The 19,009-nt window shown below is 39.0% G+C and overlaps 1 protein-coding gene across 1 annotated transcript in view; it reads left to right on the top strand.

The window, feature by feature from the left end:
• MTMR7 (myotubularin related protein 7) overlaps positions 1-16,055 on the top strand; it is a 32,532-nt gene extending 16,477 nt beyond the window's left edge. Inside the window, exons 8-14 of the mRNA XM_083367120.1 lie at positions 766-875; positions 1,680-1,805; positions 4,701-4,750; positions 5,733-5,933; positions 7,122-7,253; positions 13,075-13,201; positions 15,373-16,055. Coding sequence (XP_083223246.1) covers positions 766-875; positions 1,680-1,805; positions 4,701-4,750; positions 5,733-5,933; positions 7,122-7,253; positions 13,075-13,201; positions 15,373-15,714 — 1,088 coding nt within the window. The 3' untranslated portion in view covers positions 15,715-16,055. The remainder of the gene's footprint in view (positions 1-765; positions 876-1,679; positions 1,806-4,700; positions 4,751-5,732; positions 5,934-7,121; positions 7,254-13,074; positions 13,202-15,372) is intronic.
• The last annotated feature ends 2,954 nt before the right edge of the window (positions 16,056-19,009 follow it).

Genomic DNA, 19,009 nt, shown 5'->3' on the forward strand with positions numbered 1-19,009 from the left:
ATTGGCTTAATCTGAGGTTATCAGATCCAGATATAAAGGTTGAGTATTGGAACTCTTTTGCAGTCTATAGGAAAGGGATCTGCCACATCTTCAGATGTATACATAGGGAACTTCTCACCAATAGGACGTTGAATGGCTCAGCATCCTGCTTGATGTGAAAGAGCTTTTGATGGCTATATTCCTCCTGTATGGCAAGAAGAACTTCTTCTATTCATGTCAGCAGATGGGGGTTGGCCAAGCTTATACAACTGTACAATTCCTTTTTGTCTTCCATTTTTAAGATGAAATGCCAGTTTAAGAGACTGTGATTTTTGAAGAAGGAAATGGCAGCTGGAAGGTTTAATTGAATCTTTTCTTCCAACATTGGTCTTTTAGTTGCTTTCTTAAAAAAAGGTATGAATGAACTGAAGCCCTGCAGAAGATAAACTTACTCCCGCTATTTTGAGGGAAAAAAACATCTACTGGATTAAAATATGAAGAAACCTTGATTATAAAAGTCCTTCATTCAGTATCTGTTGACACAGCCTTTTCATTTTAGGGACTTTACTTTGCATGTTTCCCCCAGAATTTAAAAACACAGGGCTTACAGCAGTGCAAGAAGTCAAACTGGTACATAATGGACAGTCATGGCTGCAAATCAGTCATGCATGCAGTCAAGTGACCAACATGCATGTGAAAATCAACCCCCCCTTTTTAAGCTAGACTTACCGTATAAAATTAGCCATTTAAAAAATTCTGGTCTGCTGAAATGGGCTTATTTTGCAGTCTGTGAGCTGAGATCTCCTTCAATGAGTGATTTCCTCTGGGGGCTAGAGAATTCAGGCTGGTTGAAACACATCAAAGCCATTATGGATGCGGGCATCTTTATCGCAAAGGTACAATATATGATTTGTAAATGAAAATGGGGATGGGGATGTGCCATTTCAGGTAATGGAAAATCTTTGATTTTCTTCCACTTGCAGGGATGTGTTATGGAATAAAAATAACATGGTCCAGATGTGTGTCTCTCTGGGCTAGAAAATAAGAGTGCTGGATATGATGCTAGATACTGTGCACAGAAGTGTTGCCCAAATTGTGGCATAAGCTCGTGAACCTATTGTTGTCTAGCATAACTGCTGATGCCAATTTCCTGATATTCATGATTCTTTCTTAAATTTCACATGTATGCTTAGATAAGTGTGTATTGTACTGTCAGAGTGGAAATGCTGCAACTGGACATGAAGCACATTCATAATTAGTATTAAAAAAAAAGCTCAAGGCCAAGGTGCAAAGTAATAGAAGTGGGACAAAAGGCAAGTCATGTGACCCATTGGCGGCTTCTTCAAGGACAGAGATGATGAAAGGAAAAGATTTCATGGTATATTCCCACCCAGCAAAATTCGGTTATTCACTATGTAGAAAAGCCTTTCACAGTGTATTACATTGGCTGCAACACTGGGAATGGAGCTTCCTACTGACTCAGACCACTGATTCATCCAGTTGAGTATTCTTCATATTTGACAAGACAATGGCTACCCAAGGTTTCTAGCAGAGGTATTTCCAGCTCTATCTTGAGATGCTAAGAGTTGACATTCCACGTACTTAAGATTGTGTCTTCTCTTCTATCATTTTTGTTTCTATGGGAATCAAAGAGACATTCCTCCTTTCTTTCTTTCTTTTTTTCTTTCTTTCTATTTCAGGCGGTCGCTGAAGAGGGAGTCAGTGTTCTTGTTCACTGTTCAGATGGATGGGACCGGACTGCTCAGGTCTGCTCTGTAGCAAGCCTTCTATTAGATCCATATTACAGAACTATAAAAGGATTTATGGTAAGTGAGATTGCTTTATGAACAGGAAAAGGGATAAACTGTGAGTTCATTTTTAATGGAATTAAAAGGAGTTTTTAACAACATCAAACTATTTAGTGAATTTCCAGAAGTTTTATCTTTCACATTTTGAGAGATGATGCACCACATTTTTGGAGGTCCATATTTGCAGATCCATCTTCAACTGTAGATTCAGTTCAGCAATCACAACTTACTGTGTAGCTAGCAGCTGTGTCTCTCGTTGTCACTACATAAAAGCAGTTCTGGCACTCTTGCTTAAGCTCTGGTGAAAGGCAAAGAAGTGGAACCAGTTCACTGTTTTGGAATACACAAATTCATGGTGGACAGATGAAAAGCAAGAGCAGCTTTGTGGACTACAAGAAAAAATCTGGTCCAAAAATGGATGCAGGTTTAGCTTCAATAGATGGGATACATATTTTCAAAAAGGAGAGACTGACGCTTGTGTGCTTGGCATAACTTACTATCACCCCATGTAAATTGGATGAATTATCATTTTCCTCCAATTTCTATCATGTTCCTATAACATTATAGTATAGTGTAGTAAGTGCATCTTAAATACTAGTCATAATTTTCCCCCTTTCATTATCTTGTATATAGACGAGATCTGGGAGTTTCAAAACATTCTGCATTCTTTTGGAAAACTTGAATGATAAATTTGGGTGCTAGCCTTTGCATGAAATAGATAGGAAGGAACTACATTGAAGAGACAGAGTTGCTGCTCCATTTGCAAACTCTGAAGACTGCAAATTTTAATTTAACCTTCAATTTAATTTTAACTTTAATAGATTTTTTCTATGTAAGGCCAAAGAGGTAAAAGATCGGGGTGCATTTAGAATAATAGAATTATAGGGCTAGAGGGGACCTTGGAGTTCTTCCAGTCCACCTCCCCTGCCCAAAGCGGAAGCCTTTATAAGATCCTTGACAAATGGATGTCCAATATTTTCTTGAAAACCTCCAGCAATGAAGCATCTACAACTTCGGGAGGAAAGCTGTCATGTCACCCCAATCCTTTCCTTCATTAGGCTAGACATACTGGTTCCCTTAATCATTCATCATATAGCATAGCCTCTTATCATATTTGTTGCTGTTCTCTACACACTTTTTAGGTTCTCAGCATATTTTTTGTATCATGATGACCAGAATTGGATGCAGTATTCCAAATGTGGTCATATTAGTGCAAGATAGAGCGGTACTTTCACTTCTCTTGATGCTATCCTTCTGTTGATGCAGCCTAAGACTGTCTTGGCTTTTTTGGCAGTTGAAGCACACTGCTGACTAATACTAAAGTGATGGTCCACTAAGACATCTAGATCTCTCACAGTTAGCTGTGAGACAGGTACTGCTTATTCCAGGGGTGTCAAACTCAATTTCATTGAGGGCCGCATCAGCATTGCAGTTGCCCTCAGGGGGCTGGGTGGGTGTGGCCTGGGTGGGAGTGGCCTACTGGGTGGGTGTGGCTAGAGTGCATATGGCCTACTGGGTGGGCGTGGCCAGCTCTACATGGTTCGCATCAAGGGTGCCTGTGGGGGCCTGGGCAGGAGTGGGACAGATCTGAGGGTCTCTGGCAGAAGGAGGGTCTCTGGGCCAGGGCCAAGGCAGTGGGGGCCGTTCCCTCACTCTTTCCAGGATGGCTTCGCGGGCCGCATGAAACCACTTCGTGGGCCGAATCCGGCCCCCGGGCCTTGTGTTTGACATGTCTGGCTTATTCTATACCCATGCATTTATTCTATACCCATGCCTAAGTGCAGGACCTTATTTTTCTCTATATATCTTATTGGATAGGGCTCATTGCTCTAGTCTGACAAGATCCTTCTGAATCTTGAGTCTATATTTCAGAGAGTTATCTATTCCCCCCCCCCCACTTGGTGTCATCTGCAAATTGGATGAGCTCCACTTCTATCCCCTCATTTAGATAATTTATCAAGATGTTGAAGAGCACTGTGCCGAAGACAGAATCTTGAGGTACCCCAATTCATGCCTCTCCGTGTACATGTAGTTCCATTGAGGCTAAATGCTGGGTGCAGTTGGTCAGTCAATTGCAAATCCATCTGGTGGTGGTTCTGTCTGTCCCACGTTGCTCTATCTTACCAGGAACTTTATCAAATGCCTACATGAAATCCAAGTATACTTATATCCACAGCATTTTCCTGATCTACTAATTTAGTCACTTTATCAAAGAAAACAATAAGATTTGTTTTTAACAATTCTATGCTGACTTTTATTAATCATCTTGTTCATTCCTAGGTGTTCACAAATCCACTATGTAATTATTTTTTCTAGGATTTACCAGGGTATTGATGTCAGGCTGATTGGTCTGTGGTTTCCCGGTTCTGCTTTTTTCCATTTTTGAACATTGGAACCACATCAGCTCTAGTACTTCTCTCTTGCTCCAGGAGCATTTATAGGCAATTAATTGCCTTGTAGCATTAAGCATTGAATAAAACCATATAACATTATAATGTGAACCTTAGGGTGTTAAGGTATTCTATAAATGGATAACAAATTTCTAGCATAACAAAATTGTATTTTGCCATCTAAGTAGGCTGCCAATCAATTTCTAAAATTTGTAACAGTACGATTACTGTGCCTAATAAAATCTTAGTCTTTTTCTGGGGTCTAGGGGTCTAGGGCAGCTCAGCCTGGCCAACTTACCACGGCCAGCTCGAGTTGGTCATGTGGAGTTGTCCTGCAGCAACTTGGAGGCGTCGGGTTGGCCATGCCGAGCTGGCCACCATGAGTTGTCCCATTCCACTTTTTCTGATTATGACATTTCAGGGTTATTTTTAATAATCCAGTTAATTAGAATAAAAACATAATTTTCTGCTTCTCTAAAAAAACCCTCAATAATCTCATTTGATGCTACTATTTTTGTTTCAGGTATTAATTGATAAAGATTGGGTTTCATTTGGTCATAAATTTAATCACAGGTAAGCATGGTTCTTTAGTGGGGGTTCTATAAAGTGGCACTCAGGTACTTTGCTGCCATGGTACATCAATTGAACAGTCCTTTCTGAATATTGAATTGTAACATTTAGTGTAACATTTCTGATGGCATCATGTTCTAGTGGTCACTTGAGTCATTCTTGACTCTTTGTAACTACATGGAGAGGTCTATGCAGTTTTCTTAGTGACATTTTGGATGTGGTTGGCCAATACCACCTATCTACTGGTAAGGCTGATAGACAATGATTGACCCAGAGTTACCAAATTTTGTTGGTGTTGGGTCTAAGGGAGGATTAGAACTTGGGTCTCCCCATTCCATTCCTGTGCCTTAATCATTAGATCAACCTGGCTGTCTCATCATGAAATGTAATTTAAAATGATATGAAATATAAATTTTTGTTCATTTTTAAGCAAGTCCAAGTTCAACTGGGTACAACTGGCCCTTTTCTTAATCGCCTTTCCTTTGATTATTTAACTTCTGGTTTATACACTGCACTAAATCAAGATTTTAATTATTGTTTGTTTAAAAAGGCATATTAGTCTGGTTCATACATAGCATAAACCGTGGCTTATAAAGTACAGTGGCCATGTTCACACATTAGCTTATATGAAAACCACACAAATCACATCATGCCACTTGTGATATATGAGCCCAATCTTCTTTTTTATTGGACTAATCAATATATGAGTAAAATCCAGTGAGATTTTAGCTATTCAGGCTTTAGCTGGCTATGGGGACTTCTGCAGTTATAGTGGTTGCATGATGATATCATACAGCACATGGCATTTTGACATAATTGTGGTTTACCTTCTAACTGACATGGATAAATATACTCTGGGAAATTTTATTCTGCAAATGAAGCAAACAATAGAACTGACAATTAGGATGGAAGATGTTGTGCCAACGCCCAGAATTTCAAAAAGGTAACTGTTGTAAATTAATATTTTCCCCTGTCATTGATGTAGGTATGGCAATTTAGATGGAGACCCAAAGGAGATATCACCAGTTATCGATCAATTTATTGAGTGTGTTTGGCAACTTATGGAACAGTTTCCTTGTGCCTTTGAATTCAACGAAAGATTCTTGATCCACATACAGCATCATATATATTCTTGCCAGTTTGGAAACTTCTTGTGTAACAATCAGAAGGAAAGACAGGAGCTCAAGTAAGACACTTTTTAAACTATGTGCGCACAGTACACCAGAATGACCCTTTATGCTGATAAACACGAAACTTCAATGTGGAATCTTAACCAATACATAAGATAAAAATTGTTCAATCCTTTCAAACTGGTTATATATTAAAACCCCAATATAATAATAAAATCAGTAAAATTTTGAAAATACTATTAAAGAATAAAAGTTCCATTTCCTTGAATACTTAACTGCAACCAAAAGAATTATCCAAAAACTGCTTTATTTGAAAGGAAGGTGAATCAATGAAACATGAATCAATCTCCTAAATTCTTATGAATATAAGATGATATTCTCATTTTTAAAAGTAAATATAAAACAGCCTCAGTTAGACAATGATTATCTGATTATGATCATCTGATAACAGGCTCAGAGTTTTTCCATGAGGATTTCTAATTTTTCCATCTTAGTTGTCTTTTAAATTAATTAAATGAAATCTCAGCTGCTTTGTCAGAAAATTATCATCAAAAAATATAGTTCCCAGAATGTTATAAGGATAAAAGCCAAGAATGTTGGGATTAAATAAAGCCTGGTTAGTTCCTTAGCAAGTCTGTGGACCATGGCTCCCATGATGTTGTGCAAAATAACCCAACACTACCACCTATTGATTTACAAAGAAGAGTAGACTCTGGTTCTTTGGCTATTTAATTCACAGAATCAGTTACGGAATGAGAAGTATTAATGTCAGCACCTGTCCAGATCAGAGCACGAGCATTCTGACCAGCATCACATCTTATGGCAGTAAAGCCCATTCTTTAATTTTCTTGTGTCACACAACAAAGTGCTTCCTTTTATTAATTTTGAATTCCTTCACAATACTTATTTTTGGTGGATGATCCCAAATATTGTAAGAAAGGTTAAAACAAAATAAAAAATTACTCAGGACACGTGTGTGCAGAGGATGCCATAGTTTCTATGCAATATTAGGAAATTTAGTTCTGTAGCCTGAGATTTTCCCTAAGTTCCTTAACCACTGGCCATACTCGAGTTGTGGTTCAGAAACATCTGAACAGCTTAGCATTTTTTTATTCCAAAAAGTTGAATTCTATTCTTCCTAAATGTTTATCTACTCTTTTGACATGCTCATGAAACCTTTCAATATGGGGCTAAGGGAAATAGCAAATGAAGTTCATAGAATTTTGTTATAAATTGTCCCTCAGAATTCAAGAACGGACTTATTCACTTTGGGCTCACTTATGGAAGAATCGTGCTGATTATCTGAACCCTCTGTATCGGGAAGACCACAACAGGACCCTTCATCCACAATCAGCTCCCTCCCATTTTATCTACAAGTAAGTGGCATCTGAATTGTTCTAAAAAAGATTTGATTAAATGAACTAACAATTATCCCTGACTTTAAGAATGTGCAAATATATTGGAAATAGCTGTGAGATTGATGGTAACTTTCACAAACCTTCCTCAATTCCTTCTTCTTTGCTGTCACGTACATTGCTTTATAGAATAAAAGATAATTATAGTAATATAAAAGATACTTTTAATTGGGACAGGGTGTTGTTAAAATTGTTTCCTTTGTTCACTTTCTGTCACATTCTGTTTTGCTATGGAATTTTGTAAGCGACCTTTTGAAGGCAATCCAACCTGAAAACTGATTTATAAATTTCAAATAATGCCCAGACAAAAGCATTAGATCTTCAAGACTGATGTATGTGTATGTGTATACACATAAAAATTACAATATCTCTCAAATATTAGGCTAAAAATATGTTTTGAGAGATATTGTGATTTTTATTTTTTTGTAACCTGAGGAAAGAAATTTGCTTTTTAAAATTAACACTAAGGCATCCATATCTTTTAAAGAATGAAACTGGAATATGATAGGTTTGGCATTATCATTAGACCATACAGTGTTACAGAGCCTCTTAAAATAGTTTCTCATGTCTTTTCTAGACAACTCTGCTCTTTATCCAAGTGTGACCTCTAGTTAACCCTGCCACTGATCTACTTATAATGATGTAGTCTATGAATAATCAGAGGAATTAGATGACATGGTATCTCAGCCTCACATAGGTTGCCCATAATATTTCTGTTGTAATATAACTTCTTCTCCAAGACTTGCTAGACTTTCAAAACACTTTTTAAAATATAAATTTATGAAAAAATTAAAAGGAAGATTATACTTAATATAAACTAGTATAAAGTAAGAAAAAGAAAAGGAAGAAAAAATATCAAAGAGAAAGTTTAAAGTTCAAGAAAGAAAAAACTACTGTAAAATAAAAATAAAAATAAAATACAAAGTTCACATTTAATAATGATGATGGTGATGATGATGATGATGATATTGTTGCAAGGGACCTTGAAGGTCTTCTAGTTCAGGGCTTTTCAACCAGTGGTACGGGTACCACCTGTGTTACATTGGCACTTGGCAGGTGGTACGCGACCATCCTAGAAAAGTGGTAGCGGGGGAGGGGAATGAGCTGAACCGGTGGCAGCACTGCACAAGCCTGAGCAAGAGATGGCTGGAGCTGCAGGGCTGTCAGGATCAGCACCAGGCTCCAGCTGGAACTCGGCGCTGATCCTGGCGCTTCTGAGCCCAGAAGAAGCGCTGATCAACTGTAACCGTTGCAGCATCTCCAGGGTCTTGTGATTTACATTCAGATGCTTGGCAACTGATTCATATTTATGATGGTTACAGTGTCCCAGGATCATGTGAAGTGACCAAAACCTGCTGAAACCACCCAGCATACGGGGGGGGGTGGGGGAATAAAAACCAAACACCCCCCCAGCCCACCCCCGCTGCCAATCCTCAACAGAAATGCTCACAACAATGAAAACCTCAGACAGGAGGAAGAGCACCGCTGGGTGGGCAGGCAGGTGTCTTGCTCAGCTGTGGCTTGGGGGGCACTTTTTTCAGTGCCATTGTAACTTCGAACAGTCACTAAGCGAACTGTTGTAAGTCGAGGGCTACCTGTACTTCATCACTTTTTTCCTTTTTTGGGGGGAGGGGGGTCATCAAGTTTTTGACACCTTGCTAGGCGACTGGTAGTACTCGGATGTTGCCATATCCTAAAAGTGGTACAATGGGCGAAAAGGTTGAAAAGCCCTGAACTAGATCAATCCCCTGCTCAGGCAGGAAACCCTATACCATTTCCGTCAAATGGCTGTCCAGTCTCTTTTTAAAAACTTCCAGTGTTGGAGCATTCACAACTTCTGGAGGCAGGTTGTTCCACTAATTAATTGTTCTAACTGTCAGGAAATTTCTCCTTATTTCTAAGTTGCTTTTCTCTTTGATTAGTTTCCATCCATTGCTTCTTGTCCTGCCTTAGGGCGCTTTGGAGAATAGCTTGACTCCCTCTTCTTTGTGGCAACCCCTGAGATATTGGAACACTGCTATCATGTTCTCCCTCATCCTTCTCTTCATTAAAGTAGACATACCCAATTCCAGCAACTGTTCTGGATATGTGTTAGTCTCCAGTCTCCTGATCATCTTTGTTTCTCTTTGTACTCTTTCTAGAGCAGATATGTCAAACTCACGACGTCACATGATGTCACGAAATGTATTGGAACTTTTTTCCGATTGCCAGCAATGAGGTGGGCACGGTTTCCTCATGACGTGTCCAGCCCGCAGGCCGGCAGTTTGACACCCCTGTTCTAGAGTCTCAACATCTTTTTTACATTGTGGTGATCAGAAATGGATGCAGTATTCCAAGTGTGGCCTTACTAAGGCATTATAAAGTGTTATTAACACTTCACGTGATCTTGATTTTATCCCTCTGTTAATGCAGCCTAGCACTGTGTTGGCTTTTTTGACAGCTGCAGCACACTGCTGGCTCATATTGAAGTGATTGTCCACTAGGACTCCAAGATCCCTCTCACAGTTACTACTATTGAGTGAGGTACCACCTATACTGTATCTGCATTTGTTTTTTCTTGCACAAATGTAGAACCTTACTTTTTTCACCATTGAATTTCATTTTGTTAGATAGCACCCAGTGTTCAAGTCTGTCAAGATCCTTCTGTATCTTAAGCCTATCTTCTGGAGTGTTGGCTATTACTGCCAGCTTGGTGTCATCTGCAAATTTGATGAGTTCCCCATCTATCCCCTCATCCAAATCATTGATGAAGATGTTGAATAACACGGAGCCCAGAACAGAGCCCTGGGGCACCCCATGACACACTTCCTTCCATGTAGATGCAGTTCCATGTAGATGAGTATGGCCAGTCAGCCAGCTACGAATCCATCTTGTGATAATGCTATCTAACCCAATTTTTTCCTAACTTATCAAGTAGTGGGTTGTGATCTACTTTATCAAATGTCTTACTGAAGTCCAAGTAAATTATATCCACAGCATTCGTCTTCTCCACTAATTTTGTCACCTGGGTCAAAGAATGCAATAAGATTTGTCTGCCATGATTGTTTTTGACAAACCCATGATGGCTTTTGGTAATGACTTTGCCTCTAGATGTTCACTGATTCATTGCTTGATTATCTTTTCCAAGATCTTTCCAAGTATTGAGGTCAGGCTGATAGGTTTGTGGTTTCCTGGATCCATTTTTTCCCCTTTTTTGAAGATGGGAACTACATCAGCTCTTTTCCAGTCCTCTGGTAGTTCTGCAGTGCTCCAGGATCATTGAAAGATATAGTTCAGTGGTTCTCAGATCATTTCTGCCAGTTGCTTCAGACCCTTGGAGTATAATCCATCTGTTCCTGGTGATTTGACCGTGTCTAGGGTGGACAGGTGCTCACTTACCATTTTTTTGCCTGTCTTAACTTGTCTTTCTAATCTGTTTTTCACAGTACTGTTTTTGATAGGTTGAACTGTTTTTTCCCTTTGTGTAAAGACAGATGCCAAAAAACAAGTTAAGTAGTTCTTTCTCCCCGTTGCTTGTCACCTTCTTGCCACTTTCTCCCACTGATGGACCAATCATTTCCTTAACCGTTTTCTTGTTTTTTACATGTTGAAGGAAGCTTTTTTGTTATTTTTGACTTTGTTGCAAGCCTTAGCTTTATTGCAAGTTCATTTTGAGCCTTAGCGTTTCTCACTTCATCTCTGCAGGCTCGGGCTATTTGCTGATATTCTGCCTTAGTTATGTGCCCCTCTTTCCACTTTTTATACTTGTCCTTTCAATTTATCAGAGAGTTCTTTATGCATTTCCGATATAAACTTGAAGTATACATTCACATTCTAGACAATTTCTCTGATGATGTATACCGATGGTACATTATCTTATAAAAATCCTTTTTTAGACAGAATGGGACATTTAGGCTCCCACCATTGGTCGCGCCTCCTTCACCTCCAGCCACCCGCCTCAGCCCATTTACAGGCAGCTTTCCTCCTCTGCTGGCCCTCCCCCAGCCATTCTCCCTGGCCAATGGGCCCCTTGGCCTCTGCCCTTCACCCTTCAGCCTGGCCCATTTGCCTAGGCAACCTTTCTCCCCGCTCTTTGGCTGCACGGGACAAATAGCCACCAGCCAATTGAATGGCAGACAGAAGTGTTGGTGCTGCAGAGCAGTGTGTGACTGCCAACAGGTGATCGCAGGGGCTGTGGGACATTGGGGTGTAGGCATGGCAGGTGAACAGCGAAGGCGTACGGCTTCTGGCATTGTGGAGGGGCAGGCAAACAGCAGTGGTGCGTGGCTTCTGGCATTATGTGTTTGTGTGTGTGTAGAAGGGTGCAGCCAAACTGCGCATTCGGTTTCAGGCCAGAGTCCAGGCATAGAGGCAACGGAGGGGAGGGTGGACAAAAAGGGAAACCACTGCTCCGCAAACAGGGAACAGGCAGGCGGCAGTGGGCGGGGGCTTCCCATTTTGACCCCTCCCATCTGTCATCTGTGCCTGGACGGGCAGTTCGGCTGCTGCCTCGCCACAATATTTCCCCCCAATGAAACCGCTCACCACTACTATTTGCTTACCGCACCCCCCCCAGTCCCAAAGCCCCTCTTTCCCTTCCTTTGAAACAAAGAAATCCCCCTTGAATCCTCACGTTCCTCTCTTTTGAATTAAAACAAAAAAAAACCCTAGCTCTTTATTTTGTGGGCTTTTTAAAAGAGCAAAACAAGGCAAAAAAATAAAAATTCCCCCCAAGAGCTGGATGCTGCTGTAATCATCATTCCCCCCCCCCTGTTTAAGCCCCCCCCAAGCCCCTTCCTTTGCCCTGCTTCCTCACCCCCCTCCTCTTTCGGGTTACTCATGAATAAATTCTTGCAAATTTATTTTCATACGTTTGCTATAATGTAAGCATTATCTGAAGTTCATCAGTCAAGGACTGTTGATGACTTGCTTGCATTTTGAAATGAACTTGTGGCCTATAAAGTGTCTATTAAAAATGACATAAATGCCACTAAAATCGAACACATTTGGTAGTTTCACATCCTGAACAACTGAATGAGAATTTGCTTCCTAAAGTTGATTACAGCAATAAAGCTGTACTTAAAATGTTCAGCAAGCTGGATTGCTTAATGGTGGAAGTTCAGGAGGAAAGGCTTCACATGTGTATTTTTGGAAATATTTAATCCTTCAACCAAATATTTGTATCAGAAAACAAATAAGATAAGGCACTGGCTATTTTGTTAATTTTGATGCAGAATTTCTATTGACGCCCCCCCTCCCCGCAAGGACTCATAGTCTTTTTGTGTACAAATGTTACATCTCGATTCAATAATTGTTGCATTCAGAGTGAATTTCTCTTTATCAGAGTTCTCATGCTCATCAGACTTCAGTGGAGTGAGATATTACATTTAATGTTATTTAAGGTTAAACATATAGCATTTGATGCTTTAATCCTACAAAATCACACTATCCTCATTTTTCATAATTGCAACATAATGTGATTCACTTTGCCAAAGTGAAAAATCTTTTTTAAAGCCAGAATATTCTGGGAAATAAAGATCTATGTTTTCACACTTCTATGCTGTAAAATGGTCTATAAATATGAGAATCTGACCATTTTTATGTGATAGTTTTAAAAGCTGAGAGAACTCTTTCCCATTAAATGTTTCCCTGGCACAGAAGCCTGTGTTTACTTATTTTACACAGCACAGTGCAATTCTCTGTTAACTTCTCTAGAAGCAAGCTCTGTTAGGTTGAATGAAATGAGACTGACTTTTGTATGGACTTCTATAGGATTTTGAATCTTCTTTGTTTTATTTTCCAGGTTTTGGAGTGGAATGTACAACCGTTTTGAAAAGGGACTCCATCCAAGGCAATCTGTTACAGAATACCTGATGGCTGTGAAAGAAGAAACACAACAATTGGAGGAGGAGTTGGTGATATTAGAAGAGGTATGTATAATTGGTTTTCTAGAACTGTAAAATTTATATATTGCTCTGTTTCACCCCATCATTTGAGCATGTGATTTGGCTATTTCCATATGCATCAATTCAAGTATATTTCAACATCAATGCAGTTGATCAGGGTATTTTTCATAGGTGGATGTTGTTTTGGAATATTTTCTAGCTAAAACATCGAGTAGAGAATTATATTTCTACCACTGCACATCTGGCAATAAAAGCTCTCTACAGCAGTATTTCTCAACCTTGGCAACTTTAAGGTATGTGGACTTCAACTCCCAGAATTCTCCTGTGAGGCTTGCTGACTGAGGAATTCTAGAAGTTGAAGTCCTTACTTTTTAAAAATGCCAAAGTTGAGAAACATTGCTCTATAGTATATTTTTGAATCGTGTATTTATTTCTTTTACCATGATAATAGCATTAATGAGTGAATTTCCTACTTCATGTACAATTTCAAAATCAATTTCTTGTCAATCCCATTAATATTTTGCCTCTTAATGGTTTTAAACAATGGAAGTCTTCCTTATTTAAAATTAGCAATAGGAGTTTCAGAGTTACACACTCAATTTCTAATTAATTATTTATTTCTTCATGTTGCTAGTCTTTCATATTACAGTTAAGATTTGGGGCTTAACTGGGTGAGCTATTTTAAAAGCAATCATTTCTTACCTTCTCTTACTGGTCACCTCAAGCTTACTCTGGCTATTTTCTGGTAGGCAACTTACTTGTTGCTGAGATTCATCAATAAAGGTTAGATCTAATTATGCTTTAACTCTTCAGAGATCTGAGCAAAAACTTTTCTCCTTTTAAATGAAAGGAGTATTTAATAGAACATGCTGGAAGGAAAAGTTTTAGTATTTTGCAATGGCATCACTGAAATCAGCCTACCCTTATTCAGAATTCTAGTTAATCAATGGTCTATATCTCTCCCTTTTTTGCCAGCCTTAGGATTGCTAAAATGTCCTTAACTAGCCCCTGAATATTCCTTTTTAACTCTGATAGAGCTCTGTGCCACATGTTTCTCTGGCAGGTATCTATGCTAGATGTAGCGGATGATTCTGCTCCATTTTATCACCGAGGACTGAATGAGAACCAGCCCCGTCTTTTCTGTACAGGCATAGTGGGAGAGAATTATTTTCTATTTTTTAAGAAAATCTTCCAGTTTTTAATTAATGTAGCCATGGGGCTACATTCTTGTTCATCTGTTGTCTTCCCCGTTTCTCCTACTTCTCTTCATTATGTGATTTTGTTGAGTGGTCAAGTGATAAGTGACACAAAATGCTCCGTGAACATGGAAAAATCCCTAGAAACTTGCTTTCTTCCCTTTCTACTATAATCTTCCACCTACGACTTCTTTTCCCCTAGAGAAATCAAGAATAAGCTTCCATGTCAAGGAGACTTTAGAATATGGCAGGTTATACATCTGTAATTTCTTAGATTTGCTTGCTTGCTTTATTCACTCATTCACTGACCATTGTACTTGTGTGCCGCCCATCTCTCCTAGAGGCGACTCTACGCAACTTACACACTTCTGGTGTCAACCATCCCATTTGGCACATTTAACAAAAGAAACTCCTTGGCTCTTTAGATTAACCAAGAGTGTAGCTTTATTGAAAAATCCATCTAGAAGAAGCAAAGCCAGTTCTGGGATTTTTCCTGTGAAAACCCACAAAGTTAACTCCCTTTTCCCCTTCAGGTCATCCACAGTTCATAGTTCACCAATTCAGTTCTTTTGTTTTGGGAAAAGCTGTCTGCTTTGGTCAAAACATTCCTCATCACTTGGTCTTGTTAGCAACAGACAGTTCACTTGCATTCCATAGCCTCCCTCTACCCTTAGGAATTCACCACCCTCCCCCTGTCACTCTTAGACAAAGCTGCCTGTGAAAGCAGGTACAGGCAACTATGGAGTCCAGTCAGGTTTGACATCTGGTAATAAAAAAGCACCAAGTCCGAAGAAAGTCTGACCTTGCTGTTTTTTCAGATTAGTCCTTTCCAATCCATATTATATTTTGTAATCTATTAATTCATCCCTCATTATTGGTTAGCTGGTTGGGATTGATGGGACCTGTTGTTCAGAAATAACTGGAGAATCCTACAGTAGCTACACATTGATAGTTTGGGATATATTTTAACAAGCTAATGGATTGTTTCTTGTCTTGTAGAGACTGACAAAACTTACAAATGGGCAATTAAATAATGAGGCAAAAATAAAAAAGGAGAATAGAAGCTCCAGTGACTGCATGGCCAAATCATTCCAAGATTACACCTCTCATCTGAAATCATTCCCTTCTCGGAGTCCTTCACAAGGAGATGAAGAAGATTCAGCACTCATCCTTACACAGGATAACCTGAAAAGCTCTGATCCAGATCTGTCAGCCAACAGTGATCAGGAATCTGGTGTGGAGGATATGAGTTGTCGGTCCCCAGGTGGAGGAGGCATACCCAGTGAAGATAGCATCAGAGACCATGATTCAGATGAAGCTGTTTTTCTCACTCTCACTTAATCAGGTTATAGATGCCTATCAAAACTTCCAAAGAAAGGGATTTATGCACTTAAAGAGTCCATATGTGATAAAGTAATAAGCTAGAATGTTTTTGCATTTATTCATCTTCTCTTATCCATTTACAGAGCCATATAGAATGAACATTTTGTTTTACGTAACTATTATCGATAGGATAACTGTGTACAGTAAGACCACTCCAAAGAAATGGTAAGAAATGTCTAAGCAATGCCAAAGCCCACCCAATCCAATTCAGACCAAACCAATACGTGTTATTTTACCTTGACACCAAAAATACTCAAATGAAACAAGCAAATAGATACCTTCTGTTTGGTTTCTTTTACACAATCTTGAAAAAAAATAAGTTGAAGATGGCCAATATTGTCAGAGATGTCTGTGTATTGAAGGCCATTGCTAAAGAAATTTGGAAAATTAAGATTAAAATAACCAAATCAGTTTTCCTAGATTAGTTCTATGACTTGGATGGTAGTAGTAATACTGTTTCTGTTGGTGCCTCTGCAAATACTGTTTGTCCCCATTTTTTTCTTCAAGTAGTCTGTCTTCAATTGAACAGTTCCTGGTTCATGTTTTCCTGTCAAAGTGGTCTACCACAGGGGTAGGCAACCTCGGCTCTTTTTAGGATGCTGAGCTTATCGATCAGGTCGGCAGTTTGGCGGGTCGAATCCCGAGTGCCGCGTAGCAGAGTGAGCGCCTGTTACTCATCCCAGCTTCTGCCAACCTAGCAGTTTGAAAGCATGTAAAAATGCAAGTAGAAAAATAGGAACCACTACGGTGGGAAGGTAACAGAGTTCCATGCGCCTTTGACGTCTAGTCATGCCAGCCACATGACCACGGAGACGTCCTCGGACAAGCGCTGGCTCTTTGGCTTTGAAACTGAGATGAGCACCGGCCCCTAGAGTCGGAAACGACTAGCATGCATGTGCAGGGGAACCTTTACCTTTATTGGAAGATGTGACTAAGACTTCCAGTAGCTTAAATACTTTAATCTATATGCCATTCAAGGAAAGCTAGGAAATTCTAAAGAACAAATGCTTTCCAAATTCTCTTTTATATTCATCTTCATCAGCTTGCAATAAATCACTGGTCCTTTCCGAAATATAGGTAGCCCTTATTTATTGACCCCAATTGGGATGGGCAACCTGGTTGTTAAGTGAAACACTCATTAAATGAAAATTGCATGACCACAACAATTTTACTTCAGTTTTTCTTTGCTTCTGCTACTTCCTTCAGCTGACCTGGGTTTTTTTTAATCTTGGTATCAGGTAAATAAGCAAGTGAGAATAAGAGCAGAGAGGCTGTGAAGATCATAAATATGGGTACTGATCAAGTTGTTTATTTAGCACTTTTGTAACCTATAATCACCTGTAAGGTTTTAAAAACATTGAACAGCTTTCTCCAACCAAAATTAAATGTAACTGATTTTTGCTCACCAATTGCACATTTAATGTCCTTCCTCCCCCCCTCCTCCAGGCTAAACATTCCTATTTGTTATTTAATTTTTGAGGTATCCTCAATCAGGAGAATAAATGTAAGACTTTGCATTAAAATTAAGAGGACCAGTCTGGCCAGTAAAAGGAACACTTCTTTGTAGAAGACATCCTGAAAATTATGATTTGCTATTATTAGATATTATTAGATAAGCTGCCTACAGAGCTTAGGACTGCCCCTGACCTTCGCTCATTCCGCCGGGACCTGAAGACCTGGCTCTTTGAGCTTTCTGGCCTGGACTGAAAACTGGGGTTTTAATTGTATTTTTAATTGTAATTGTGTTATATTTCAAGGTTAGTATAATTATTTTAATTGTTTTTAATTTTTGTAACTTGTTGCATTGTTTTAAAAAACCTTGTGAACCGCCCTGAGTCCTACGGGAGAAGGGCGGTATATAAGTTTAATAAAATAAATAAAATAAATAATGGACATTAATGTAATTGGTTCTAAAAGGAAACTAGATATATATAAGGAAGATAAAGCTGTCATGTCTACCTGTTTTAATGACTTATCTCACCCCTCCAAAATTTGATAAACAGAGCACAGTTCAATTGCACCCCACCAGACACCCCCCATAATCAGGCAAATGTGAGAAAAACTGTTCGGTTTTTCTCTTTTGAAATAAAGCAGGATCCCTTGGAGGTAGAGCATTTTTTACAGCGGCCCAAATTGTACCAGATGCAAAGAAGGTGCAATGCATCTTGCACTGAGGTCCCACCACGATAAGCTGTTTTGTATGTTGTAGAGTAATAATGTTTAATTACTTTTGAATCTTACATGCTTATACATTCATAACCAGATTTTAGTATCTTATCTTATTTTGAACACAAGCTGTGACATACTCAATAGGTAGTGCTGAACTCAAATATAAAAGCCCTCTACCGTAAAATGACTACTCTATAAAAGCATGGGTGTCAAACATGTGACGTCATGTGATGTGTCGCGACATATCACAGCTTTTTTCTCATTGCCGGCAATGGGGTGGGCGCGGTTTTGGCATGACGCAGTTTGACACTCCTGCTATAAAGTATAAATTAATGAGGGTCAAATCTGCCATAAAATCTGCATTATGGAAATGCTGTAGAATATACCATATTATGTCTTCTAGAAATTTTGTGTAGTGTATTTTACATGTGCAGCTATTCCTACTCAGCTCCTGCTTTTACTTGGAGCCCAGAGATCTTTCATTTAATAGTTTGTCTTGTATAGTAGCAATGCTGATTATTACTAAAACTATTGCAAAATTAAAGATACAGTATGCACTATTGGCATAATTTAGAAAATTACAATGTTTGGTTATCTACAGTAATTCTTTTTTTATTGTTATACTCTAGAAACTTAATTAAAAGTGGTATTTATATTATAGCAAAAATATCCATAGTGAGCTCTTGAAAACTATTGTAAATCTTCTCAGTTGAGAACAAAATGACTGAATGCTGTTAACTGTTCTGTTTGCAGCTGAAGTGGCACATCACATTAAGCTTTAGGACGATTAAATGGGAATGCTGTAATAAATACAATTTGCAGTCACATAGTTAGCCACAATCCAAGTATCTACCTCATGAATAAGCATGATGTGTGAATCCAATGTGCATGTTGCAAAAAGGGTATGATAACAAAACGTTAAGGAGATTTTTGTCCCTAGAATGAAAGCTTTGGGGCATTGGTTTCAGCCAGCTATAAGCTGTATACCTTTTCTAACTTAGGTTTCTAATTTATTTTTCAATTCATACTCATGTCCACTTCTGCTAATGGTTAGAAAATAAATCCACATTGAGAGCTACTTTTT

Source organism: Vipera ursinii, assembly GCF_947247035.1.
Source record: "Vipera ursinii genome assembly, chromosome: 7".
Lineage (NCBI taxonomy): Eukaryota > Metazoa > Chordata > Lepidosauria > Squamata > Viperidae > Vipera > Vipera ursinii.